General features: G+C 39.9%; 1 protein-coding gene across 15 annotated transcripts in view; it reads left to right on the forward strand.

The window, feature by feature from the left end:
• The window catches only part of TCF4 (transcription factor 4), a 335,303-nt gene that overhangs the window by 96,923 nt on the left and 210,707 nt on the right, over window positions 1–27,673 (forward strand). For all 15 annotated transcript variants that reach the window (XR_014172702.1, XM_081929733.1, XM_081929732.1 and 12 more), the window contains 2 exons: window positions 9,898–9,959; window positions 14,900–14,996. Coding sequence is in view for 14 of the 15 variants with exons in the window: in XM_081929733.1 (XP_081785859.1) it covers window positions 9,898–9,959; window positions 14,900–14,996 (159 nt within the window). In the remaining variant the exon portion in view is untranslated. The remainder of the gene's footprint in view (window positions 1–9,897; window positions 9,960–14,899; window positions 14,997–27,673) is intronic.

Raw genomic sequence — 27,673 nt, forward strand, 5'->3', positions numbered from 1 at the left:
AAAAAATTTCCCTGGTGTAATTTTTTTGCGATTTCCTTTTCCTCAACCTCTTGTACCTCTCCTAGTGACTGCTCAATCAAGAACCCAGGCTTCAGGCATGATTCAAAAGCTCAAAATGAACTTATAATGGAAAGCTTTCAAGTTGTTGTTGTTTTTTTTAAAAAAAGTTTCAAAGCAAGGAAACCTATAGTAGTAAAGTTAGGTTTGCCCAATATCTTTGTAACCAATTTGTACAAGTATTTCATAAATTCTAAACAAAAAAAAATCCTCTAATTTTAGTAATAGCTCATCATTCAGTTTTGAAATCATTTCAAGAGTAGCATTTGTGTCTTCATTTTTTTATATACTGATGTATTCTTTTTGGACTATAGATGAGATAAAGAATTAACAATTTTGAAACAATAGGACCGACATGTTCCACTGTGATGAAGGAATTAGATAATCTTGCATGTTTGCTTAAGGGAGTCTGTATCTTGAGACTTTTATAGGGTAATATTAAAGCCCTGAGATGTCTTATTATGCCAATACCCAGAAGATTACTTTAATGAGAAGTAAAGGGCCTTTTTCCAATTACAAGGGAATAACTGTATTAAGTTTCTGTGTTATGTCAACCTGCTTTGATTTGATTACTGAAAAAGAAATGGATTTATCTGTCAGTGTTACTTAATTAAGCCTTCTCATTGATGCTTTGCAGACTAATATAGTGCGGTTTGCACATTTAAGTCTAAATACAAAGAAAATTGGCTGAAAGCTTAGGCACGACCTACGAAGATAATACACAGGAGTGATTGCTTGCCATTTTTCAGATCACTGAGTAAAACCTTAATATGCTAGAAAGACCTGAATATTGTAAAGCTGAAATTAAAATAGCTTGATGGCAAAGAGCTTTCAGTGATGTCATGAGAGAACTTTGGCACTATGATCCCCTGGCTTTGCTGACATGGGTGGGTAGGTATATTGTACGTGTTCTTAATTCTTCCATCAGGTTGTATTTGTTTGTTTCTGTCCCCATCCCTTCTTAACTCAGTAATTTACATATTGTAACAGAAATTTAATACATCCCCCAAGAAAAACAGATAAATAAAGAGATCTTCAAAATCCTGATTTTTCAGAAGAAATTTTTACTTTTAGCAGATTTGGGTACAGGGAATTCCACAGTTCTTCTTTTGCTATGCAGGAGTCCCAGGACATGTTCATGTCCACCTCTTGTGATGTATATGGTGGTTCAGCCAAGTAGGGAGCATACTTGATGTATTCCATCTATGCACGGAGAAGAAGTGAGAATGGCCTGATTCTCATGGTGATCAGCTGTGCACTAAGGAGCAATTAAAAATACCTGCATCATGTGTGCAGCAACGCCCTTTTTGTATATAGATTTCAGATCTCTGGCAGGAATATGAGAAAACCCTCATGGATGGAATTCATCATCACACTAATACGGTTGCTCAAACAATGCACACATTTCTGCTTGCTAGATGGAACTATTCCCACCTCACACACCCCACCCTGTATGTTGTTCTGTGGGTTTTTCCAACCCCCCAGAGCAGATTGGGAGCAGGCTTGGGGGAGGAGAGGGGAATTCCCCCATTACGCTAGCAGAGGAGTCCTTGTTCTGGCTTCCAGTAGTGTTGATACCAGCCAATGGTGTTTTGCAATCACAATGCAAATGGTGTTTCCTCTACTAGAATGAACTGTTTTAAGTCTCTTAGGGCACCATTCAGATACCAGTTCCTGCCCTCATCATCTCTCATTAGAGAGCCACCAGAAGTAGGTCAGCTCACTTTGTTGCATGAGTGATCCAACAGCCTATAAATGATTTAAATCAAGTATGGGCAGAATGTAGAGATGACGGTTCACTGGTGGATCATTCAATAGTGGACCACCTAATTGTTACTGGTTGCTGTGATTCTTGCATACGATGTTGAATTTAAAGTGGATCTTATTCTAATCCCAAAAGACACTAGTTATGCATAGGTTCACTGAACACAGCTTTGTTTGATGTTATTTCGTAGCAGGTTTAACAAATACTAGTAGATCCTGGGGATTCTAGTACAGACATAGGCAACCTTCGGCCCTCCAGATGTTTTGGCCTACAACTCCCATGATCCCTAGTTAACAGGACCAGTGGTCAGGGATGATGGGAATTGTAGTCCAAAACATTTGGAGGGCCGAAGGTTGCTTATGCCTGTTCTAGTAGATCCTGGGGGCATAGAGATCAAGTAAGACTGAATTTTAACCAGCCCTGATACAAACAGATCAAACCATAAATCTAAGGAAAGCCTAAGTTGAAACTTCTTCATGTCCTGGCCCAGTTTGAAATCAGAAATGTAGTTATGGGTGATACTTGCATTTCCATTCTGCCTGTTAAAGGCACATGAGTGACAACCATTTTAGGCACATCTAGTTGATACACAATCGCCGACATGTGGATCTTTTCGGACCTAGAAGAAGGCGGAATGGGGGCAGAACGGGGTGGGGCATGCTTATATGCCCCCTGCCTGTGTGTGCATGGGGGTCTGGGAATGAAACCCCCCCGTGAAATGGTCTCCACCTGTAGATAAAGAATTGCATAATAAGCCTCAGGTTTGGGGGGCCGTATATGAGCAATACTGAACATTCACGTCTGATTTTCCCTAGTTCTACATACAGTTTCCTTTTGCTGTAGTTTGCACTGCTGTTTTGATTTTCCAGTTAAATTCATACAGTTATCACTTTGAATGTTTAGGAATCGGTGACTATAGGATCTGCACGCATGGATGCCACTGCAGGACACAGAAGTAAAACAGGTGCATTTTCCCCCCAGGTAGAAATTGTAGGTTTTCAGGCTGATGGTCTCAACTGAAGGGTGAAATCAACATGACACACAACATTCAGAGGCATATCTGAGTTGGATTCTATCATGTTTTTGGCCCTTTTCAGAAAAAGAGAGAGAATGCTGCTATTGCAGGAATGTTTATCTGTTCACTCTGTAGATGTCTTTTCATCTAGATTCATGATGTTCGTATTCGAGTAGGACACATTGCTGTAATTTAGCCTTGAGGTATCACTGACATGCATTGTTGTGGAGAAGTCTGTAGGGGGGAAGTTCTCGTCACAGCTTCTGGAATATTTCGTGGTAAAGAAGACTTTTACATGCCACTACAGACATCTTAGAACTTAGGAGCAGCAATGGGAATAATATAAGCTGAAAGGTGTTTAACCTGGGTTAGAATCATTACATCCAAATTTTAGGGTATAGGCATCCACAGTGGCGTAGCGTGGGTTGTTAGCACCCGGGGCAAGGCAAGTAATTTGCACCCCCTAACCCGTGGATTTGCGCCCCCTAACCTGTGGATTTGCGCCCCTAACCCCCAGATGTTGCGCCCGGTGCGGCTGGCCCCCCCTGCACGCCCCACACCAAGCCACTGGGCATCCATTATCATGTTATGAATGAAAGTAGCCAAATGTTTAGCATAGGTTAGGCTAAAGTGAAGTTCTGCATGTATTATGTGACATTTGGGTAAAAATAGAGGGGAGTTAATTAGCAGAGAAAAATATTAGTGCAAGAAAGTCTGAGGGTTGTATCCTTGTGAATGTGGAATGACTCCACAATTACAGTGGGACTTCCCCTCTCTCTCCTGTCCCACATGTTACCCAAGATCTGCTCTGGAGGGTTGGATGAAAAAGGAGGGGAAAGTTGTATTGCACTTACAGATGTCATTTTGTGAAGCTCCTAAATACAATTAATAATTTAGTTGGATACCGTCCTAAAGATCTAGAATTAGCTACCTCCATTCTACACACAGTTTAAGGATACTGAATGAATTTTCCATGGCTAAAGTAGCCAAAGCAGTGTTAGATGTAGGTTTATGCCTGCAGCTTGTTCACATAAACAAGTTTGGAATTTGAATAACAATAGCACTAAGCAGTGATTTGCACATGGCAATGGCATATCACAGATCAAACACCAGAGATCAAAATTTTATGCTTTATGCAATGCTTTTTATTGGCAACAGGTCAAGCACTCAGCTGTGAATCATCATCTTTTGAGTCCCGTTGACTTCAAGTGACCACAGTGGATTAAATTAAAGTATGTTTGTTTAAATGTCTTGTGGATCACACTGTTTGGCAGCAATCCGAACTTTGTTTGCTAATAAATTTGCACATGATTAGGGTATTTGTGTCTTGGGAGAGTTAAGTGGAGATGTGCATTTCAATCAGATAAGTTATTAGGAAGAGAAAGAGTCAGCTCTTGGTTATACTAGTAAAGTCAATTCACATATAAAGTTCATGACTGGCCACCCTCTTAGGTTCTCTGTTGAATTTTGATGAGGGAGCATTTGTAGTAAAATGTGGGAATGGCTGTTGCAAAGTTCTAATGCATCTGAAAACACTTTGGAATTCACAAGAGGATCACACATATTTGCAGTAGTCACAATAAATAATATCTACAATCATATCAATATTGATTTCTATAACCTTTCTGTACACACACACAAACACACATTTTACTGATGGGGGTATGCTACAGGATCATTGCTGCTGAAATATTTACATCATACATGACATTTCCCCCACTCAAGTCATAAACTTTGGGTGACATCCAACAGTGTCCATCTGCCTGTGTAATAGACTTCTGCTCATGTAAAATAACATTCCCATACTCTTCTTCTCTGTCCAGCACCTGGAGCACTCACAAAATTTGCTCTTGAGCATTGAGGAACCTCTGTGGCAGACTGGGGGCACGAAGGAGGGCTGCAGGAGGGAGGAGAAGAAAGAGAAACCCCATTGGCTGAGTGGAAGATGGATACCCCTCATTTACTGAAATTTGGCACAGCTGTGACATGACCAGCTTATATTATTGTTTAAACTTTTGTGGAGGAGCTGGAATTTCGGGGAAAGAAAGAATGGGAAGGGAGACACAAAATTGCAATTAAAAAAAAGTCCAGTAGCACCTTAGAGACCAACTAAGTTTGTTCTGGGTATAAGCTTTTGTGTGCATGTACATGAAAGCTTATGCCCAGAACAAACTTTGTTGGTCTCTAAGGTGCTACTGGACAGGTTTTTTTTTATGTATTTCGACTGCGTCAGACCAACACAGCTACCTACCTGAAACAAAATTGCAAGTTTAGGAATAAGTAGCTGGACATTCATAAATGATGCCATGTATCATAATTTAGGCTATGATCCTGTATTCAGATATGTACGATTTTCACTTAGGCTAATGATTGATTTCTCCTGGGCACGTGATTTCAGCGTTCAGAATGGATCAGAGACTGTGAAGCCAAAATGTGCTGAAAAAGTCTGTTGAAAAGCCATTCAGTTTCATCTATGGTTTGGATGTGCCTTGAATCAGAATCCAAAAGAGTTAATAATCAGTTGCATAACACCCGTGATTTTAAAAAGCTCTGCCTAATTAACTGAATGCAATGGTTGATCTGATCTGTCATTTAAATGATGCACATATTTTAAAGAATGTAATTAAATATTTACCTGGAATGTCTTGTGTTATTAGCACTTTAATGTTTCATTGAGATATTAGGAATTGTGATGCGGAGAAATATAACATTAACAAACATGTTAACATGCAAGGGGAGGGGGACAGATCAAGGTGGAGGCAAACACTTTCTTTGCTCATCCAGCTAGGTCACAGATACGCAGCGCAGATGCCGAGGCTTCATAACTGCACGTGCAAACCCAATTCATATTCTACATGTAATTTAAGTGCTTGGCTTTTGTTAATCTTTTCTACATGCCTTTTTGTTCAATCAGATTAAATCTATTGTTTCAAGTAATAGAATTAATAGTAATCCATAATGAATGTGATGGCGGATAATGCTCTAGCATGCCTTTATGATAAATTAATGGCTTGCTCTCACCTGGAAAGTTATTCCAGTTATTTAAAGAGGAAGTATGTGGTTTTAATAGTGTGGAAGCATTCAGTAATGTTCCGTGAGAATGACTACACTGGACGTCTGGTTTTATATTTCTGCTTCTTGATTTAAGCACTCAAAACAGTATCCAAGGAACGGATGCCAACTATTTTTTAGCAGTGCACATTGCTGGGGGAAGCACCATTCCGTTGCATTCAGTTGACAAATTGTGGCTATTCATCAGATAACAAGATTGTCTTGTTCATCCGGTATCTTCTCAGTTCCTTCCTTCCAAAAATTGAGAGCCTAGGAAGAGCCCTGCTTGATCAGGCCAGAGACCCATGCAGTCCATCATTTTTGTTTTCAGTGGTCAACCAGACGCACTTGGGAAACAGGACCTGAGTGCAACTGCGTTCTCTCCACCTAGTAGCTGTTAAGCAGAGGCATAAAGACTTTGAGAGTGGAGATATAACATAGCCATTGACAGTCTTATTCTCCATTAATTTGTCCAATCCTCTTTTCAAGTCATGTGAACTGGTGGCCATTTCTACCAGGATCACAATACATTTGGGACTGCTTCTCTTCATATGACCCAACCTTGACCTTGCAATCATAAACGGAGGCCCTTCTTCATGTGCCTTCTTTGCAAAAGTTCTGGAGGGTGGCAACACAAGAACAATAGTGATTCCCTGTTTGTTGACTGCTTTCCCCAGGGAGGTTCAGCTGGTGCCTTCATTATTAAACACTTTTTGGGTGCCAGGCGAAAGCACAGGTGTCAGGCCTGTGACATCTGATGCCCTTTTAAAATGTGTTGTGGATTTTTGGGTTGGGTTGTCTTTGTTTTTATTATGTATTTTGTAATCTTGTTTTGTATTTTTACATTGTAAATCTCTCTGTGATCTTCGGATGAAGGGTGGTATACTACTACTACTACTGCTACTACTACTGCTACTACTACTAGTACTACTACTACTACTTATTGTGGGAGAAAATTCCATAGTCTAACTATAGGTTAGGTCATGACTTGTGCTCAGCATAGTTCTGATGCTGAAGGCGCTTCATCCATTTCCCCTGATTCCTCAATTCTTCTGCAGCTTTCTGTGAGAGACCCTCTGGAACAGTGTGAAAGGCAGCCCTGCAGGTTGCAGAGGGAATGAGGAATTGGTGAAAATCACCACCCTGTCCCCTTCCTCCAGTGGGAAGCTCCTGCTGCATTCTGGGTCTCTGGATTCTGGTTCCATTTATGCAGGTCTGAAGCCATCCCTATGTTTTATGAAAACAGCCATATCGTGAGGAAGAATTGTATTCAGTATCTACTTGTCAGGGAATGGTAAGCTTTACTCAAGAAAATGGGGAAAGGGTTACATCCCCCTCCTGGGTGCTGAGGGCCCAATCCAAATCCCCTTCCCCCCTCATAACGACAGTTTGCTAAAATTTTAAGAGACACCCAGGAAATCCAGATCATGGGTCTCTGTCGTCTTGCCTGGTTAAGCCCCAAGTGACTTTTCATAATAATCTAACTCAGGGTCATCCAACGAAGCAGAACAAAGTGACAGACAAAAGAAAGTACTATTTCAAAGCACATAGTTAAGCTGTGCAAGATGTAGTGATGTTCACTGACATGGACAGCTTTGAAAGGGTATTCGACAAATTGATAGAGGTATGGCTGTTAAAGGATATTACATCCTTGATCAGAGGTGGTAATGTTGAGGGTCACAGACAGAAGAGTACCCTTGTACTTGTGTCTGGTTTTCAGGCTACCAGGGTCATCTGGTTGGCTACTGTCTGTCTGTCTGGACAAGACAGGCCTTTGGTATGATGCAGCAGGGCTTTCCTTAAATTCTCATCACAAAACCTCATTCTGGCAGTTTAAAATTATTTCAAAACAATGTAGAGCCCCTTTAAACTACTAGTAGCACAATGCAGCTGGGAGGAGTTGTGCTCTTGGCTCCAGTACAATGCATCTAACACACACATTTAGGGATAGGATGTTTTCTCTTTGCCTGCTTTGGTATGCTGTTCTTCATATGTTATGATTTGATATTAAATATCACTGGGAAAAAATAATTCACTAGAACTTTATAGTTATGCTTAAAATTAAGCTTGCTCTTAATTGCTTTGCTGGACGTCTGCCTAACTAGAATAGTCACAGGAGATTCTCAACACATTTTTAATGAGCAGTCAGGCAAGCATACTCCAACGCGCTTTAGTATGCCACAAAGCACGTAATGGACTCTGCCTTAAACAGTAGAGTTGAGGGACTTCTGTTTCTTCTCTTGGGCCCTGACACAACCTCAGAACTGCCACAATGTACCCTGAGGCACATGATGCACTGTCTCTGACTATCCACAAGGAACACCAGGTTGCATTCAAGGTACAATTGGAAGCAGCCATTCTGCCTCCCTTCTCAGGTGGCCTAAGTCAATAAAATTAGACAACAGAGCAAGCTGTAATGAAAATAACTCATGTGGAAACATATTGTGTACTCCCCCCCCCCCCAATTCTTCCCTTCCTCACTTCCTCTCTTTATTTTATTTACAAAAAGAGTAGCTTTGCATTAGAAGCCTCCTCCAATGAAATAAGCACGAGAGGTGCAATTTTCCGGGGAAACAAACGTTTCTGTACCCTCTTCCATTTTTGTCAAGGAGAAGCATGTACTTGTAGAGCAATAATTAAAAATTCCTATAACCTTTTTCATCAAAAAGGTCTTAATAGCAGTTTAGCATATGTAATTAGTTAAGCCTTGCAGCACCTTTGCGAGGTGAATGCTATACCTTCCACTTCCCAAAAGGTGATTTTCTGAGAGTCATAAATCAGGAATGAAGGACAGAATGCAAAGTTTTTAACCTCCTTGGTTCATGCTACAAACTGTGTCTTTGCATTGGCAGAAATAAATCTTGGAAATCTCTTTAACAACAGTCTTAATATTCTAATTTAAAAGGAAATGACAGATCAACAGTACAGCTCGCATTTTGAGCTAAACCTTCTCAAGAGTACTTCCCAGGCACTGGAATATTTTATTCCCATCGTTGTTAACCCCCCAAACCTGAAACCATGTTAGAAAGTTTCCAAAAAAGTTTTCGAGTTTCAGAAAGCCACCCTGAAGAGTTTCAATCAGTTGAATTTGCCAACTGACCAGGAAAAGACAACAGCTGGACTTCCCCTCTCCACTCGGTGACCTCTTTAGAAATTCTGTACAGTGTGCATCTTAGTTTAGCCTTCCCCAACCTGTTGCTGCTAAGACATTTTTGAACTCCCAATCCTCATCAGAATCGGACAATTTGCCCAACTGCCAGCGTTGATGGGAATAGTATTCCAAAACTTCTGGAGTACATCAAGTTGAGGAAGGCTGCCTGAGTGAATTGATTGCTTTTGTGGATGATTTGACTCCTAGGTTCCACCCACCCAAACACTGTGCCCCCTCCAGGTATTGGGATTTTAAAATTTATTTATTTAAAGAGTTGGCAACCCTGAAAAATGCATCTGGTGAATTCATGGCCAAGCTGAAATTTAAGTTCATTAGTGTCCCAATTCAGCAATTTGGTTCATTGAAACACAGGATTCCTCACCCTGCAAGTTTTTCTTTTTTCTTTTATGAGGGATGCTCTCCAAATCAATTCATTGAAAGTGATTCATGAAGGGATATTTCTTGCAGTTATACAAAATAACTTTTATATAGGAAGAGTATGCTTTATTTGCTACGTAGCATTGTCAGTTTTATCCTTGAGCCTGTGTGGTTTTGCGCTAGGTTTCAACTTTAGCCAGTGACTTCCAGACACTTCTTAAATGTCTCCTGAAAGACTGAGTGACTAGAATAATTTTTATGTGCAAACCCTCCGGTTCCTGAGGGTCCAGTTCATTTCTGCTGTGAATTTAAATGAGTTAATTTAAGTGGTTGGGTCAGAAGCCACTATCATTGTAGTAGCCCTGTGCCTGGTTCTTAATTAAAGGCAACAGGAGATTAATTTGAAACATTAATTTAAAAGTGCCTATACAAAAGGAAAGAATTATTGCAATAAAGCCTAAAGAACTTTTTTGTCCCTAGATGTAGAAGACAGAACTAGCTCAGGGTCCTGGGGGAACGGAGGACATCCTAGTCCATCCAGGGTAAGTATATCTAATCTTTTTTCTCTTCCTCACCAGACGTACTGTGTATGTAAATTTAAAATCTAAATGTGAGTTTTACACCTGATTGCTTAGGAAAATGTACATGCAAATTTGGTTACAGAGCATCATCTTCCCCGAATTGCTTTTTTAAAGATTCTTATCTGATCCCATGGTTGAATTTGACAACTGCTCTGTTCCTGCTAAGAGGGAGCAGGGAACTTCATTAAAATGACTTCTTCTTTGCCTTGCTTGTTGCTATCAGCCCTTGTTCCATTGCTGTAAGTTATCTCTGGTCTGTAAGCTGTGTTTTTGGTAGCGGTTGACTTTTCATTTGTCGTAGATGGCTTTCCAGATGTTTCTACTTAACAGGCACAAAATATGTAAGACACACTCTGGGCATCTTGCATTCTAGGAGATTTCCAAGCACAATATTTTGCCTTAGTCTTGATACCATTATTATGATTATATAAGGTGTATATAGATGGTTATTAAAGCATAAATAAAAATATCGATAGATAGAGCCATTGTATAATGCAATTAGTACAAAATAGTTAAAGTTCATTTATCTGCGTTTATTCTTCTACACCCAGACTAAAAAGGTTCTAGAGGGAATAATAATTGCCTTTGAGCAATTTTATTTGTTTGTGACACAATGGCCGTTACAAAGCATGGGAATAATGCAAGTAGCTACAATCACAGATTGGTAGCGTATCTACACTCCTGCTAGGAGAAACACTAGGGAAGTAGGGACAAAACATACCACTAATTATACCACTAATAATTATCAATACAAACTGAGATTAACAGCAGCATCAAAATACTATTGCAGGTGGTCCTCTTTGTAGACATCATTAGAAGATTGTAGTGTTTTTTGTTTTTTTTTGAGCTGCTACCACATAGATGGCAACCTTGTTTGCAATGATTTTATTGTGGTCTGCCAACAGATCAGAAATAATATCCATCAGGGTCCAACCAGCTCTTGCTCTCAGAAGGTCTCCCCTAAAAAAACCCAGGCTTTGAGAGCTCTATACAAGGAACAGTGCAAAAGGCAATGTACCATATCCTCCACCTTTCCGGTACCACAGGGCCATGTCTGCTGGGCATAGGGAATCCCGTTATACTTTCCCCTAAAGGCATTGTTTGGAAATAATTGTCTATCTTGCTTTTTTTTTTTGTCTCATCCATATGTAACACTCAACCCCAAAGCCCCCCCCCCAAAGCTATAACTTATTCAGCTACATGTGTAGCACACCTTTAGAGCCATTTCCCATGATGTCTCTGTGGCAGTAAGAGAAGTGAGAACTGTTCTTCAGCATCTATTGGGATGCTTTGGCTATAGCCGAGAGATGGATCTGGTTTTCATGAGTTTTACAGTAATGTTATTGCTGTTTTGATGTAAGCTACCGTGTCTATTCTACTTGAAAGATAGGTGCATGCATGTCCGTGGCTCAAAGGTATTTCCTAGCAACTGTTCTAGGGCTTCGCCATCTTTCCCCCCCCAAGTTATATGGTTTTTCAGTATGGTGTGGTAGTGTATTATCCCAAGTTTCTGCCTATCAACCTCCTTCTGATGTGGAAACCTTTATAGTCCAAGGGCCATATTCCCTTGAAGGCAGTTCTTCTATGGGCCACATATCAATTGAGGGTGGAGCTAGTACCAGGAGGAGGGAAAGCGGGTGGAACAATAAATGCAGATTTTACCTTTGTACAGTTGGCTAGTTTCAACACAGGACCCATACACACACCCCACACCCAGTATCTTCCACTTTTCCAACTCTATAATTCTATGATTCTATGATCCAGAGATTGAAGAAGGCACTATCAGAGTTCAAGGACAGAATAGATAGTTTATTACGACCATAGGCCCATATTCAATACATCATACAGCAAAACAGGTATAACAAAATAAAATTAATAAATTAAAATACGATTTAATAAATTAAAATACGTTTAATAAATTAAAATACGAGAGTTCAAGGACACATTCCAGCCAGGCAAAAACCCAGTCCGGGTGTGAAGCAAGGCCAGTGAGGAGAAAGGGTGTGGGGCTTGAGGAAAGTTCTGAGGTCCAGATTGAGGCCTGGAGGGGGTTTCATTAAGCCTTTGGACTTGAGATCCCACATTTGACTTGTGTAGTGGTCAAGCCAGCTCCGTAGACTGTGTAGCCTGTATATGGAAGTGTCTCTCATTTATGTCCCAGACACATTTTGGAATGGCTCCCCAACTCTTGCTGTTGTTCCTCAAGGAGGTTAAATATTTGCTTTATTTGCTAACAATATTTATATCCTGCCTTGCAATGAAATATCCAAGGTGACTTAAGATCAATATGAAGTACACATACTATGATAAAAACAGCAAGGAGAATCAATATTAATAGATAGAAATGATGGGGTGGCGGGTGGGGGAACAGTGGAACAGAAACCAGAACTAGGTGTCTCTGTCATTGAATCTTCTTAGCAGTAATATAAACACTTCTGCGTTAGAGCTGAAAATTCTGTTTGGAGAGACATGATCCTGTGGGAGCCAAAAGGTCTACTGGGAATAATCCCCTGTAGCCTGACCTTTTGGCCAGTTCAGATTTCTGGACAATTGTGGTATTTAAGGGGGAAAAGTAGTCTTGTTCTGTTAGTTTTCCCCTATTTGTGCTAGTTACTAGATGCAAATTACCCCTTTGTCTGCTTGTTCTATAGAACCCCTCACTATTCCTAACTTGGATATAATTGCTTGTATTTTCTTTTACACATAGCTTACATATTTTGTGGACACACTCCAGCTTTCAAAGGGATGACCAGTTGTGGTGTTTTGCCAAGGTTAAAGAGATGATACCTGAACCTTCAAGTTAAGGACATTTTAAAGAGCTGGAGATATCCTCTCTCTTTGACACTATGCTCCTAACTGCAGTCTTCAAAGCACTTTAGGATCTTCCAGCTTACTATTTTGCAAGCCATTACTCCAGCTGTCAAGTTTGACATTCAAGTGCATTATGTAGATGAGGTGAAGCTGTCTCTCCTTCTCATATTACAATGCTCACACATTCATTCCTATTGGCAGTAAGCAATAGACTCAGGAAATACATCTTAGTAGTATCAAAATTACTAATTCTTATGACAGTTGGAGGAGATTAGAACAGTTGCATTCCCCACCCCTCAAAAAAAGAAAAAAAGCCCAACACTCATCTGACTGGTGCAGTTGGTTTATGCCTCCCACTTTAAAGCACTGTGTTTTCCAAGATACCACAAGGTTTGAACCAAGCAAAAGAATGTTTCGGGGTCTTTAAAGTCTAAAGTAGCATCATTGTCTACACTTCAAAATTCTTTCTCCGTGATAATTTCACCCCATTCTGACAGGCAAATGTGTTTCTTTCTGTTCAATGTGGTGCTGTTATGCACATTTATATCATGCTTAAGCAAAGAACGTATTGAGTCGTAAAGACAGCATAAAGATCTTATAAAACAATATGAATTAAATATATAAAATACAACTCATTCAGACAATAATATGAAAATAATAATGTCTAGTTGAGGAACTGCAAGGAAAGCCAATGCTAATATAAAAGTTTTTAGCAATATTGTGGTATCATCACTTCCGTTGCTATAAAGAACCGCTTGTCAGTTGTCCACCTAGTTCAGCACTATCTGTACAGCAGCTCTTAAAATCTTCAGGATCTTCATGGGCATCCACTGGGGGTGGGTCAAGAGGTTAGTTTACCCAGATGAACCATAACCTCCAGATTCCCTGCTTTCATTTTTTGAAAGAAAGAAAAAGTTTCTATCATCATAGGTCATGAGATATGAGGCAGAATATGCAAGCCCAATTCTTCTTATTTGTTTTGTGAGAAACCTTGCTATTCACATCCTGTAAGCTCTCAAAAATCTACATATCCAAGATGGCCCTGGCTAATCTGCATTAATTTTATAAACCACTCTACTCAGATTGCAACTACAAAAGTACTCTGCCCACTTTGTGTTGCTTTTTCATAGTATCTGATACTGAAATACAACCAGGTTGTATAAAAAGGGGATTAGGAGCATGAGCTGGAATCTCCTCTGCTGATCCATTGGACTACAAACTGTCACCAAGGAGCAAGAACAATGCTGACACCTGGTATTGTTACTGCTGGAGAGTAGGAACATCCCCAAAATTTTCCATTTAAATCCCCTTTTCAATTTAGCCTCAGTGAAAGCCATATTTTTCCTGGAATGCTTGAATTTTGGAATTGTGGTAAAGGCAGTTGAGAAATCATTCTGAAGGGGATCGGAAGAGAATCTACATTCTTGCACTTGGGCTGTAATCTCCCCCCCCCTTTAGAAAACAACAACACATTCTGAAGTAAAACAGAAAATGCAAATATTATATTTGCTTTAATTTACAAATGTAGTTATAAACATTTCTTCTTTCAGTAGTAATATTTGCTGTGCAGAATTTAGTATAACAAATGTTTCATTTAGCGAAAACCAATTGGTGCAAAAGTAGAATGGACTTCTAAAACTAACCTGATTGCACACGGAATCAGCACATCAAACCTCTGAAAGAATTATAAAATAGCCAGGAGGAACAAGTTAATTTCAGTCCAGCCAGTGTTGCAGTCTGAAGTGCCTGGAATAGAGTAACTTGAAAGTTTATCTTTCCTTAAATAAAATATGTAACATTAACTTGTAGAAGTTCTCATTCTTTGGGACTGCAACACAACATAATTCAATCCTTGCCACAGATTTGAAAATGATAACAACATTTTTACTGGCTTGTAGCCTAGGAATTAGCAAAGGTATGGACACAAAATTTTAATGTATTGCTGACAGAATAATTATCTGCAAATGTCATCAGTTTCATTGGAAAAGCAGTTGTGCTTTTCTAGTCGTAATATACGGGGGGAAATGTCTCTAAAAGATTGGAATATGTATGTTACACTTAAACTGTATTTGTTTCCAATTTATTAACAGAACTATGGAGACGGAACTCCTTATGAACATATGACAAACAGGGACCTTGGATCACATGACAATCTATCTCCTCCTTTTGTGAATTCCAGAATACAGAGTAAGAAAAAGATTTATCAAAATTTGTATTACGGCTTTGTGTTTATAAGTACGTGTGTGTGTGTGTGTGTGTGTGTGTGTGTGTGTGTAAATAAAAGAGAGTTCTCTATTTTTACAGTGTTTCAAATCTGTGTTTCCAGTAAGTTTGTGTTTGATTGTGGTAGTTACCAAATGTTTTCCATAAACCATTCCCAGCAGTGCCAATTAAATGACTTGGTAAGGTACCCTGCAATGTCCACAATGTAGAAACAGTGTATACGTTTTATAAGCATTTTCAATTGTGTGATGTGCTAGTTTACAAATTACGTACTTTTCAGCAAATCGTTGGCATTGCAAAATGAAACAACAACAAAAAGTACGCAGCGCTTAGTTGTCTGAATGAAAAAACAATTGGAGGTTAAGCTATCAGCAATCTGAAAACGTTGTTTTCTTTGGATAACAGTGTGATGTTGCCTGCAGGGACTTGTAGTCTCTGGGCTGTAAATTTCTACATTAAGGCTGACCATGTCTGCAGCATACTCCTCTTCTGACAGCCTGTGGTATTTGGCAAGTGTGTGCCCTCACAGTTGGATAATGCTCGGCCACTATCATTCTGACTTGCAAGGATCTCTTTCTGAATCTACAGCAATAATTTTGGCTGTCAGAAGAAAGTCTTTAATTACTTGCAAGTGCAGATAGCAGCCTTCCTTTAATCACATGTGATAAATGAGTTCTGTTAAGATAAATATATGATGTAAAAATATTAGTAATCCTTTTTCCCTGGCCAAAATCACACCGTTCTCCTTCCACTTGTCAATGAACTAACTGAGATGCCTTAGTTTCAAACAACTGAACTTGAGCCAAGGAAAGCACTGAGTTGTAACTGCGATATATCATTCTGGGACCAATATATGCCCCTGAAATATTCCTTGCCTTTCATTATTAGGAAATATTTGTGAGTTGTTTAACATGTGAGACAGCGTTGAAGCTTGCAGTAATGTATATGTTAGTCACACACATGCAACGTAGTTACAGCAGTTCCAAGGGGTTGGCGTGAGCCAACAAAAGCAAGGAAATTCTGACCCTCCCTTCTTAACTCACACTATTAGGTTTGACTGCAGGCAGTGTAAATACAATCTTTACATTGTATGCATGGTCCTCTGTGAAACCCACTGTGCTGAGTGATGCTTTAAGGTTTGACCTTTTCACTTTGAGGGTTGTGCTTCTTCTTCTTCTTCTTTTGCAACTGAAAAGTTTGTTTCTCTTGTCTCACTTTGTTTTGGCTTCCCTCAACAAAGAACACTTTAGCCTGTAAATCGTGTTGTGTTTCAGTTTTTGCCAAGAAAATTGTGCGTCCCTTTGTTTTAACCGCGAGTATTCGCTTTTCTCCGGGAAAAGACTTTTAAGCACATTCTAAAGCATAAAAGCGAACATATTCTGATGAGAATTGTTGGAAAGACAGCACACTCATTTATTGAAGAGCTGTTAGGAGCTTGATTTTTCAAACCTAAACAAATAATTGCCCTTTTGTATTTGATGCAAAGGGTCCTTTGTTGTTGCTCATCAGCACTATCGGGATTGCTTGGCTTCAAATGGCCAGTGTGTGTTCTGTATCTGCACGTTCCAGACATTTCTATGCGTTCTGGCGCATTTTTAGACCCAAGGATACTGGTCTTCTGTGTGCTTGAGTATGCATATGAGGGGAGCTAACAGCTTCTAACAAGTGTGGTATCATGTAATAAGGCATGCCTACCGTTCGAACCAGTGACCTTGCTCAGTGTTATGTTACCTTAATTTAAAATTGCACTTTTGTAATTAGAATGGTTCCCTTTTCATTTGTGTCTGTTCAGGCTAAACAGTTCCACCCCTTTTGTTTACATGTGAGAAATGTTAAGAACAGGTGGGTCTGCTGCAGGGGTAGCCAACCTGGGGCACTCCAGATGTGGCTAGACTATGACTCCCATTATCCTCAGCCAGCATGGTCAGGGATTATGGGAGTTGTAGTTGACTACCCCTGCTCTAATGCATGCTCACCTGAGTGCAGTAGATTCTGCCCCTATTTTGCAGAGCTAGCAAATCTGTAACAGTAATCATGCTCAGAAAATCTTCTGTTTAAAGAAACCTCTTCCTGAGCTGGCCTTTCCCTATAATGAAAGGAAGGCTGAAAAGTATAAATGTGGGAGACAAGGCCATCTTACTTACTGCAACAGTGAACACTGCTCTAGCTGTGCACCTGGCATTAATGAAAGTGCCGTTCTGTCAGATAAGCAGTCTGGTCTGAAACATGGTATTTTGGTGTTTATGGAACGCTACATTTTCCACCTTGAGCAGATTTGGAACTGAGTGCGGCTGTGTTGCAGGCTAGACAGTTTACCTGAATGTAACGAAACTGTCTACGAGATGGCGTCAGGGAATGGGAAGTGAAAAACCAGCTGATAGAAAGATGACTTTCAGAGACAGACCAAAAATGATTGTTTGATCAGGGAAAGCTCTCTCCCCCCCCCCCATTTTTTTTTAAAGACCTCAGGCATTACAGTTTTAAAGGTGATTGTGTCTTACACATATTGGGCATGTTTTATTTTATTATTTTAAAAAAGGAAGAGGAGGAGGATTAAAATGATAGTAATTATGGGAACAAGGATTCACACAGATCTGTTGAAATGACACCTTAAAAGCAGAAGTGACTTGTTGGGTAGGTTGGAGCTACCTTCCTGGGCAGGTGAGTCGCTGTGGCCTAGCAGGAGAGAGAGGGAGGTTGTCACAGTGCAAACACACCATCAGGAGCACCAGATGAGCACCAGATTTTTCACTGCACCATGTCTTGCTTGCTATGTACATATACTTGAACCACAGTATCCCAGTTCCGGCATGGTGGGAAACTGATTTTAAAAGCCATGATATCTTCCTCAAAGCTAGGAGTACAAAGTGAGAAAGAATGTAACTAATGGAAGGGGGTTTATAAGCCCAGTTGCTGGTGGTGGATTTTGTGTTCATGTGTGTGTGGTTGCAGTGTCTCTGGTTCCCTCTTTGCTTTGCAAATGTGTGTGGGCAGCCCCTAGTTTAATGTGACATAGTACCAAGCCCATGCCTTCCAGCACAATCCAATGTTCATCACCTCAAAATCAAGTCCTATTGAGTTCAGTCACACTTACTCTCAGGTCAGTGGGGAGAAGATTGCAGCCATTCTGTTGAACTTGTAGACTGATAGCCATCCTACACAAAGTAGCTGTTGTCTTAATTTTATGTGAACTGGAGGGATGGATTGGGGGGAACTGGACATAATTTAGCATCGTCATTACTGGAAATGTGCAGAGGAACCATGAATATTTGTTGAAATAATGTGGCAACTGTGGACCTACATTGCAAGCACTTGCTTTTAGGTATTAATTCCAGCTTTAAATGCTTTCAAAGTAGTTGGAAACCATGCAAGAAGTATTTAAATTAGCCTTCACTTCAAGCCGTGCAATAATTAGCTGTGGGGAATTAGCAAAGCTAAATTTATTTATGGCCAAAAAAAGATTGACTTCCCAAATTCTTTGTGTAGAAGCATAGCTCTCGGGCTCGCCAGCCAATCAAGTAAACTCTCTTTTACAGAATAAATCAGTAGTGCACTTTTGGGGCAGTGGTGCAGTGGGAATCTGTCCACATATTTCAGTACTATATAGGAGTCAGAATATATTGCTATGGATGCATGTCATTCCAGATTTGCTGCTCAATTTTCAGGTGCCTTCTTTGCGAGCTCCTCTTATCCTTCCTGGGTTATTTTGCTAGTACATTAAATCATTTACCAATATACAGTAACTTGTTTCTTTACCCCCTGTAGCTTAATGGGACATTTCACTGCTAGGATTAGATTGAGGTTTCAGGCGATCTTGAAGAAAGCTTCTGGCTTTCTTCATTGACCTTTTGAATCTCATCTGGGTTAGTGGCTGATATTTTGATTTGGTTACTGTGGTCATATTGTGACAGCTGCTGGTTCATTATAATTCAGTTTCGCTGCTCAGTCTGCCTAGCAGGAATATTTAGGTTTGGGTTGCTTCAAAGAGTTTCTAACCATCCTGAGTTTAACCTAGCACCATGTAAAGGTGAAACATTGAAAATGCTTTCTTCTTTGCAGCACTGCCTTTAAGGGGCTGAGCTGGTTAGCATCTTTTGAGTGACAAACACATTGGAGCCAGAAAGGGAGGGAGCGAGAGAGAGAGAGAGAGAAGAAATAGCTCAAATAAGAAATAAGCCACTCTATGCAATGTATGTCATATGAAGCTGGAATCTTATTTGAGGACTACAAGTTTAGTTGAACAACACTAGATATTAAAATACATGATAAAAATGATAAAAGAAATTATGGGCATGTTGGCTAGCTCAGTTAGCAGAGCATGGAACTCTCAATCTTTGGGTTGTAAGTTCCGTTGGGCGCCCATGTTGGGCGGAACATCCCTGCATTTGCAGGGGGGTTGGACTTTATGACCCTCATAGTCCTTTCCAACTCTACAATTCTATGAGATAAGATAATTGACCCATTGTGTCAACTATCATGTGTTCCTGTAATCACCAATATTGCTTAGATGTTAGCCCTCCCCACTCGGAGCTTTACCCTTTGGTGAAATTTGGAGTAGGCCTCAGGTTTGTATCCTTACCCCTCGCTCCTTGCAGGCCCAGGTCAAGGGTGCGTGGAGCCTAAGACTGATAGTAGTATATCCTGTGTATTGTCCATCCCCCCATCCCCAATGGCAGATGGGTCTACGGTCTGATCCAACAGGACTCTTCTTAATGTTCTTAGTTCCATTTGAAGAAAGATTACTAGAAATAAGAGTGGACTTTTTTGGCAGTAGCACACACATTCCCAAATAACCCATCCCACTCCAGATAGCCTCACCAGGTCTGATCTGACAAATGACTGACCCAATTTCTCTCTCTCTCACACACACAAACAACTGGCTGAATTTATAGCATTCCAATCCTGACCAAAATAGGAGGCTGCATTTCAGGGTAAGGTGGTTCTACTCTTTTTTTCTGCACCTTAAAAAACAAAACAAAACACCTTATTTTTTCCAGTGGGTTAACTCTTTATACCTCCTTTCAAGCTAGGGCAGTTGTAAGTCAGAGGCTGTTTGTGTATCAAGTCACTGAGCATTTTTTAATAAAAAAAGACATTGTAAAATATTACTGTTACTATCTTGCGTCCGTTTCCCTGTGTTGCGTATCAGATATATGTTCATGCACACACACAAACACACATGGAAACTTGTTTTCTGAAATACTTCATTCTGTTCACCTGGGGAAATGAAAATTAGCAGCTTTATAAAGGTAATAGTGTAGGCACTGAGAATTAATGCCTGTGTAACAAAGGACTAATGTTATTTAGTGCCACATAGTTTTCAGGGAAGTTTACATTCCAATGTGTTTTGTTTTGGAACAAGCCTGAACATTTTTAATTAGTTATTTTTAGCTTCAGCCGCTTTCCTTAAAAGAAAAGTGCAGAGTAATGTGTGTGAAACATCTTTCATCTGCCTTCAGACGAATTTGATCCCCGTGGGTGGAAGGGAACTCCTATGAACTCCAAAATCACTGAATTTAAATCCTCGCTTTGGGGCTATGTTTGAACAAGTTTTGATTTTCAGATAGTTAATTTATAGCTGTCTTCCATGAAAATTCTTAGGGATAGGAAAAGGAAAGGAGAGGAGAAAAGACTGAGAAATGGTGCAAGAACAAAAATAGGCTTTAAAAACAGGTAAATTTTTAACAAATACAAGTGACTATTTTCTTATACTTATTACCTTAAGCTGAAAAACTGAATATGTAAAATAATAGGTTTTGGTGACGCACTTTTGGACTGACTTTAGGTAGAACTGGGAGCCACCCACCCAACACCATAAATAAATACATTTGGTTTAGGACAGTTGAGCAAGGGTTGCTAATTCAAACCAAGGCACTGTAAGCAAAATTGTAAACACCAGTCTTTTGTTTCCTGATCCTGTTGAACTAAACGGTAGGGTGCTGATCACAAAACTGTTCTGGCTTTTTTCAGCTCTAAGCAGAGACTCCTTTGGTGCACAGAACAGACGCTTTATTTTCATGTGCTTCTTCATGTTTATTTTTCTGCATTCCAAATTCACATAAAATCCAACCAGACAAAGAAATAGCTTTCCGAATAGCGTTTATATGGCATTTTAATGGTTAATGAGCTCCCAGCCCTTATCAAGATGAACTTAGTTTAGCTTTCAAATAAGAATTTACTGCTGTTCTCTCAGCTGAGCTGATATTAGTAGCTGAGGGAATTTGAGCTCACACCTGTTCTTGCATTAAAAGGCGTCTATAAGTGACTTCTTTAAAATATTCATAGAGGAGGGAAAATCCAATTTCTAGAAAATCTTAGCCAACCAGGAAATCATTCACAGGCTTGCCTTTTGAGGGGGAGGGGGAACCACACATTTGGTTTATGAATTGGTTTCCAGTATTAATACTTTCCAGAGGTATTTTTGGTCACATAATTATATTATTTAAAGGAATATACTTATTTCAAGCGGATATGATGGCTTTTGGTATGCCATGGTACACAGTTGCATTATAGCTGGAAATGGCTTCACATGCAGGAAATATGTGAAACAAAACAAATTTGCTGGTTTACTAGAGTTTACTGAGTGCATTCACACACACACACACACACACACACACACACACACAGAGTGATGCTGTTCCCTACTTAAAGTCACAGGATGTGTGGACTTAGCTAGATAATCAATAATCAACTGATTCTGTGTTCAAGGAACAAAACTCTTTATGAATCAGATGTGTTTATTTTAGTCTGAAATGGTACAGTATATATCCTATATGAAGAATCAATAAGCGTGTCAGGGAAAATATGTTTTAGGGAAAGCATTATAACTGTAGGTTTACCTACAGTTTGTAAATGGGTCTGGAGGTCAGCATCAATACTCCATTTCCAGTTCTACAACCAGAAACAACACATTGCTGTTCTTATCCAACCAAGGCCAGTGAAGGGTAGTCTGCTAGGGGAAATCCAGTGTTGCCCCACCAACCTCAGCCTGTTCTTAGCCACCAACTTACCTGGGAGTGGCACTGCCTATCAACTCCCACTTTCTTAGCCTCTTGAAGAACAGTGCAGGGAAAAGGAGGAGGAGGTGAACAAAAGTAGAATTAGTTGGCTCAGCCTGCCATTGGTTTCTGCCTTTGCTGATTGCTGAGTTCCTGACCTTTTGCCCTACCAATTCCCAATGGGAACCAGCCCCCAATGGCCAAGGTCTGTTAATGCACAGAATTAGGCTTCTGCATATGTAGCACTAGCTGGATGAGTAACAACAGCAGTTGGGTGTTGTTCCTCTTCCATCCATTTAGAAAGAAACCACTGCTAGCACCAGCCAAGTTCTGGAGAGGAAGCATGTTTATGTGAGTGTTGGTGGCTGCTGGATTTCTACCTCTGTTGTTTTTTTCTGGAAGCAATTAACACAGAAATGAGTGCTAAACTTGTGCTAGATTTGTAGAAGTACCTTTTACGTTGTATGAAAGAGCTCATAAAACACAGAAATTAGCAGGTAAGGAAACGTTGAGAAAACGGTATAAAGTGCTATCTGAATGTAGCATTAGGCTACCATCTCAAAGCAGTATGCATGTATTTATACCTCACATTTTTCGCTGATGGGACTCAAGGCGGCTTTCAGATAGAAACAAGAATTGCTAAGAACATAGGGGGGAATTAAAACAATGAAACATTAGTAGAAATAAAACTATATTTGTTGTTGTTGTTTAGTCGTTTAGTCGTGTCCGACTCTTCATGACCCCATGGACCAGAGCATGCCAGGCGCTCCTGTCTTCCACTGCCTCCCGCAGTTTGGTCAAACTCTTGCTGGTAGCTTCAAGAACACTGTCCAACCATCCTGTCCTCTGTCGTCCCCTTCTCCTCATGCCCTCCATCTTTCCCAACATCAGGGTCTTTTCCAGGGAGTCTTCTCTTCTCATGAGGTGGCCAAAGTATTGGAGCCTCACCTTCACAATCTATCCTTCCAGTGAGCAAAACTCTCTCTCTCTCTCTCTCTCTCTCTCTCTCTCTCTCTCTCTCTCTATATATATATATATATATATATATTCTATTCCATTTTCATGACTTTTTCCTAACCGTTAAGTTCCATATTATATTATATTTCAACTTTCATGCTATGTTAAAACTACTTCCAGAAATATGGTGCAAGTTTCCATGTTATTTGTTTCCAGAATTCTGTTTGCAAATAATATGGAAATAAGTGATAAACGTGTGCTGTATTCTACTGTAGTCCCACTACAGTTCAGAAAGTGGCTTTACATAGAGTGAAAGCTTAAATATAAAGTGGAGATAAACAGATAGGGAACACCATGCAAATTGAATAAGCTGCCATGTAAATGCCACATTAAGCATTTGATCAAATATTTCCTATCAAAATCAATGAACTGAATTGCTCCCAATACCTTGAATTGTGGCTTCCATTTCATAACTTGCAAAATTCCTACATGAACTCTACTAATCTTTGGAAATATTGAAGGCATTCACATCCCCCCCCCCCACAACAGATCTCTCTCTCTCTCTCATTTTAATTAGATGCATCCTCTAATTTATCTAAGCAACTTCTATGAAAAACTGGTCTCTTGGTAATTGGGTGATTTCATTCGAATATTGGCCTGATTTTAGTGTGAAGCTAGTGGCTTTCTTGGTTGACCACTGTGTAAAGGGATTAAAGGCACTTGATGAACAGCTCATAAAGAGCTGTGATACCTGCTGATCTGTTCCTTAGGTTAATGTAGTGAATAGTGATAACATATGCTGTGCGCTCTACATAAGACCCCGAATTACTTGTATGCATTACAACCAATTTTATTTGGAGAATAAGGAAAAGTCACATATTGAAAGGAAGTACTCAGAGGTTAGATAGGGCGCATTAAATAGTGCTGTGCTAAAATCTGTTCTCCAATTTCTCAAGTTTTCTTCCAACTTTGAAAGAGGCTTCCATTCTTCTGCTTCATTCCCCACCTGACTTTTTTTCTTACAAGCAGTGCAGAGGTGGTCCTGCCTTGTCACCTCCTTCACTCCCAGTGTTGCCCTTGTAGAACTTGGCAGGGCAGAGGATGGAGACAAAATGAGAATTCATTGGTCCTGCCTAGCATTGGCTTTGGTTCCACCTACTGTTGGCTTTCCTCCCTGCTTTCCATCCTCCCAGCCCCAATGGGCACCAGCCATCACTGGTGGCGAGACCTGCTGTTCCCAGTTTGAACAATAATTGCAGGAAAGGGGTACATGGAAGAGAGGTTGGCATCCACCTGGAACAGACTTTACGAAAGGCGGAGGACTCTCCTTCCTTGGAGGTTTTTAAGCAGAGGTTTGGTGGCCATCTGCCATGTAGTTGAGATTTCTACATTGTAGGTGATGTAGATGACTCTACAGTTCTGTGGTTCTGTCTTTCCTCATCCCCTGGAGATAAATAGAAGGTTGTTGCTCGTGGAAGTGGTGCTTGGAGCTGCAAGACTGAGAATAATTTCAAAACTGTTAATGTATGTGGGACTAGGAGCGATGATTGTTATCTCCTGCGGGTAAAGACTGAGAATGGCAACCCAGGTGGGAAGTAGGAGGAAGACTGCTATATTTGAGGTGTGGCTGCCAACTAGAGTTTGTAGCTTATTTGTGCAAAACTCATTGTTGACTTTGTGATCTATTTGGCCTTGTATGATCTGTATCTTTGTGTGTATGTCCTAGGCTAGATTTTCCCTCTTGTTTTTTTTGTTTTGTTAAAATTGTTGGATTAGGTCAGTTTGTATTGATTTGTATTGCTTACAAACTTGTATGTATGGATTTATATTTTTGTTAGGTGTTTACTTACTTACTGATAGTGGGGTTATTTGTAATTGTCTATATATTTTTATTTTTTTTTAAAAAAAAATGTATCTATTGTCTTTTCTCAAAAAGCATTTTCTAAAGGGATGATATATGTTTGGAAAGTCTGCCTTGTTTTCTAACCAAAGATTTGTAAAGCTGTTACAGTTTTATTGGGAGTTGTTACATTTCAAGTTTTGGTTGTAAGCCACTTCTGTTGCCATGTGAATGGCAGATAATGCAACATGTAAGTGTTTCAGTAATGAATAATATAAAGAAATTAGTACTGAGGTCTGTTGGTATATGTAACAGTACATGTAACAACATGAGCTTCAGAAGTTAGACATAGTTTTAACTTGCACAGTACTTCAGACACAGAGTACTGCAAATTATCAATATTGAAATGGCATTACTTGCATGTGAGTTTGTTTCCTTAAATTGAATGGTATTTACTTCTGAGTAGACATATAGCATTGCACTGTAAATATATTTGCAGAACCCAAGGAATGAGGGAGGGAGCTAGTTTGGGAAGCCTGTCATCAGAAGGACAGATAAATCTGTCTCTAGCAAAGGTAAAGGGTTGACCCATCCTTGATATGAAAAACAATTAACACTGTTTTATGAAGCTTCCTCCCCTCATGCTGCTCACACCTTTTCGGTTTATATTTTCAGGTATGAGTGCCCAGGTTTTGCTTAAACGCAAATTAAAACTGAGATTCTTTCTGTGCTAGATAAATGCAGCTTCCTAGGAAACACGCAAGTCGTATCCCTATTCCTTCATGGCATTGTGATGGAACGGCACTGTATCCAGCGAGCTGACATGTGTTGTTCTTCTGTTCAGATATTTACAGAGAGGCATTTCCTCTTCCACAGCTGTGTTACACCCAGGGTAGGCTCCCCAAGAGAAGACAAGGGTAGCTTAACGAGACCGTAATTCCTTTTCTCTCTGAGGTCTTGTTTATACAATCAGAAATGTAGGTTGCCTTCGCAAATTGACATCCTTTGTTTATATGGCCAGGGGATTCCAGAATGTGTTAGACACACACTTCTGCTCAGCATCTCTGGTCACTCTCCAGTAATTGTGTGGTTGTACTGAATTATCTATCCTACATAAAACTGCTAAGGAAACAATGTTGTCATTCCACGGATTTATTATGATTTTGAGATATCGACTGTGCTGTTAATCAGTAATACAATCAAATGCATGCTTACTCAGAAGTAATTCCCATGAAGTTCAGTGGGATGTGTCGCCAGGTAAGGGACTACAGTGTGGAATCCAAAGGGGTTTTACTGCCCATCCTAAGCCTCACTGGGCTTTCACCAGCAAGGGGGAAGTAGGGAAGTGGAAGAAATTAAATTTTGTGTGAATTTTGATGAGAAACTGTCCAGTTCACACTTTCCAAACCAATTTACAAACTGAAACACAATTATGCTTTGAAATTTGCACTATTACAAATTTTCACTTTTGCCATTTTTAATGTTTTGGGACTTAATTTCTGGGAAACCATGAACAAGGTCTGATGATAAGGTTGTGGGGGAGAGGATAGAGAGACAGATAAAAGCAGCTATGTTGGTCTGGTCACAAGATAATTAACATAATGCCATATATTGAGTAACCCGCTGACCTTTAAAAGCTGCTCACAGATCCCTCACCACGGATCTACTCTGTCCAAAGGTGAATGCCAGGGATATTTGTAGAATTTAGCACCTGTTGCTATGTATACTTACTTGGACATAGTAAATCTCCCTGAGCTCTGTGAACATTAAAGGTAAAGGAGTAAAGGGGTATTAGGTCCAGTTGCAGTGCTCATCTCGATTTATTGGCTGAGGGAGCCGGCGTACAGCTTCTGGGTCATGTGGCCAGCATGACTAAGCCACTTCTGGCGAACCAGAGCAGTGCAAAGAAACGCCCTTTACCTTCCCGCTGAAGCGGTACCTATTTATCTACTTGCACTTTGACGTGCTTTTGAACTGCTAGGTTGGCAGGAGCAGGGACTGAGCAACGGGAGCTCACCCCGTCGCGGGGATTCAAACCGCTGACCTTCTGATCAGCAAGTCCTAAGCTCTGTGGTTTAACCCACAGCGCCACCCGCATCCCCTATGAACATTACTCCCTAGCAATTATGCATAGGTCCCACTAAATTCAGTGGGGCTTATTCCCAGGTAAGTGAGTGTAACATTGCAGCATATGTTTCTTTTTTTAAAAAGTTTATATTGATTTTTTTTTAACAATAAAAAACTCATCCCCCATCAGCTGCATTTTAATGAGTTCCCCAGCTTATTCAGAAATACAATATACGTCTCACCCCAACTGAAATTCAGAAATCCTTCCCCCTTGCCCCAGCAATATCATGTGCTAGAATTGTTAATTCATTGTTGTTGTTTTAAAAAAAGATGTCTCAACCTCTTAAAAATATGAAATGGGAGAAGTGGATACTATGTTTCCAGAATCATGTTGCTCTGCTATTCTGTTATGCAGTGTGTCCTTAAACTTTTCTGTTCAGTGGTGATCAGTATTATAATATTTCTGGATTGCAATTAGAATGGTCCTGATTGCATATGTTGTATTATTTTTATTTATACCAGGCATAGGCAAACTCGGCCCTCCAGATGTTTTGGGACTACAATTCCCATCATCCCTGGCCACTGGTCCTGTTAGCTAGGGATGATGGGAGTTGTAGTCCTAAAACATCTGGAGGGCCGAGTTTGCCTATGCTTGATTTATATATTTATTTCATAAATTTGTACACAGCTTGATTATTATTATTATTATTATTATTTTAAAAAACCCTCAAATAATTTTACAAAAGGTAACATGGTAAAATCAAGGGGGGAAATGACAA

The sequence above is a fragment of the Podarcis melisellensis genome (genome assembly GCF_964234715.1).
Source record: "Podarcis melisellensis genome assembly, chromosome: 11".
In the NCBI taxonomy this organism is placed as follows: Eukaryota; Metazoa; Chordata; class Lepidosauria; order Squamata; family Lacertidae; genus Podarcis; species Podarcis melisellensis.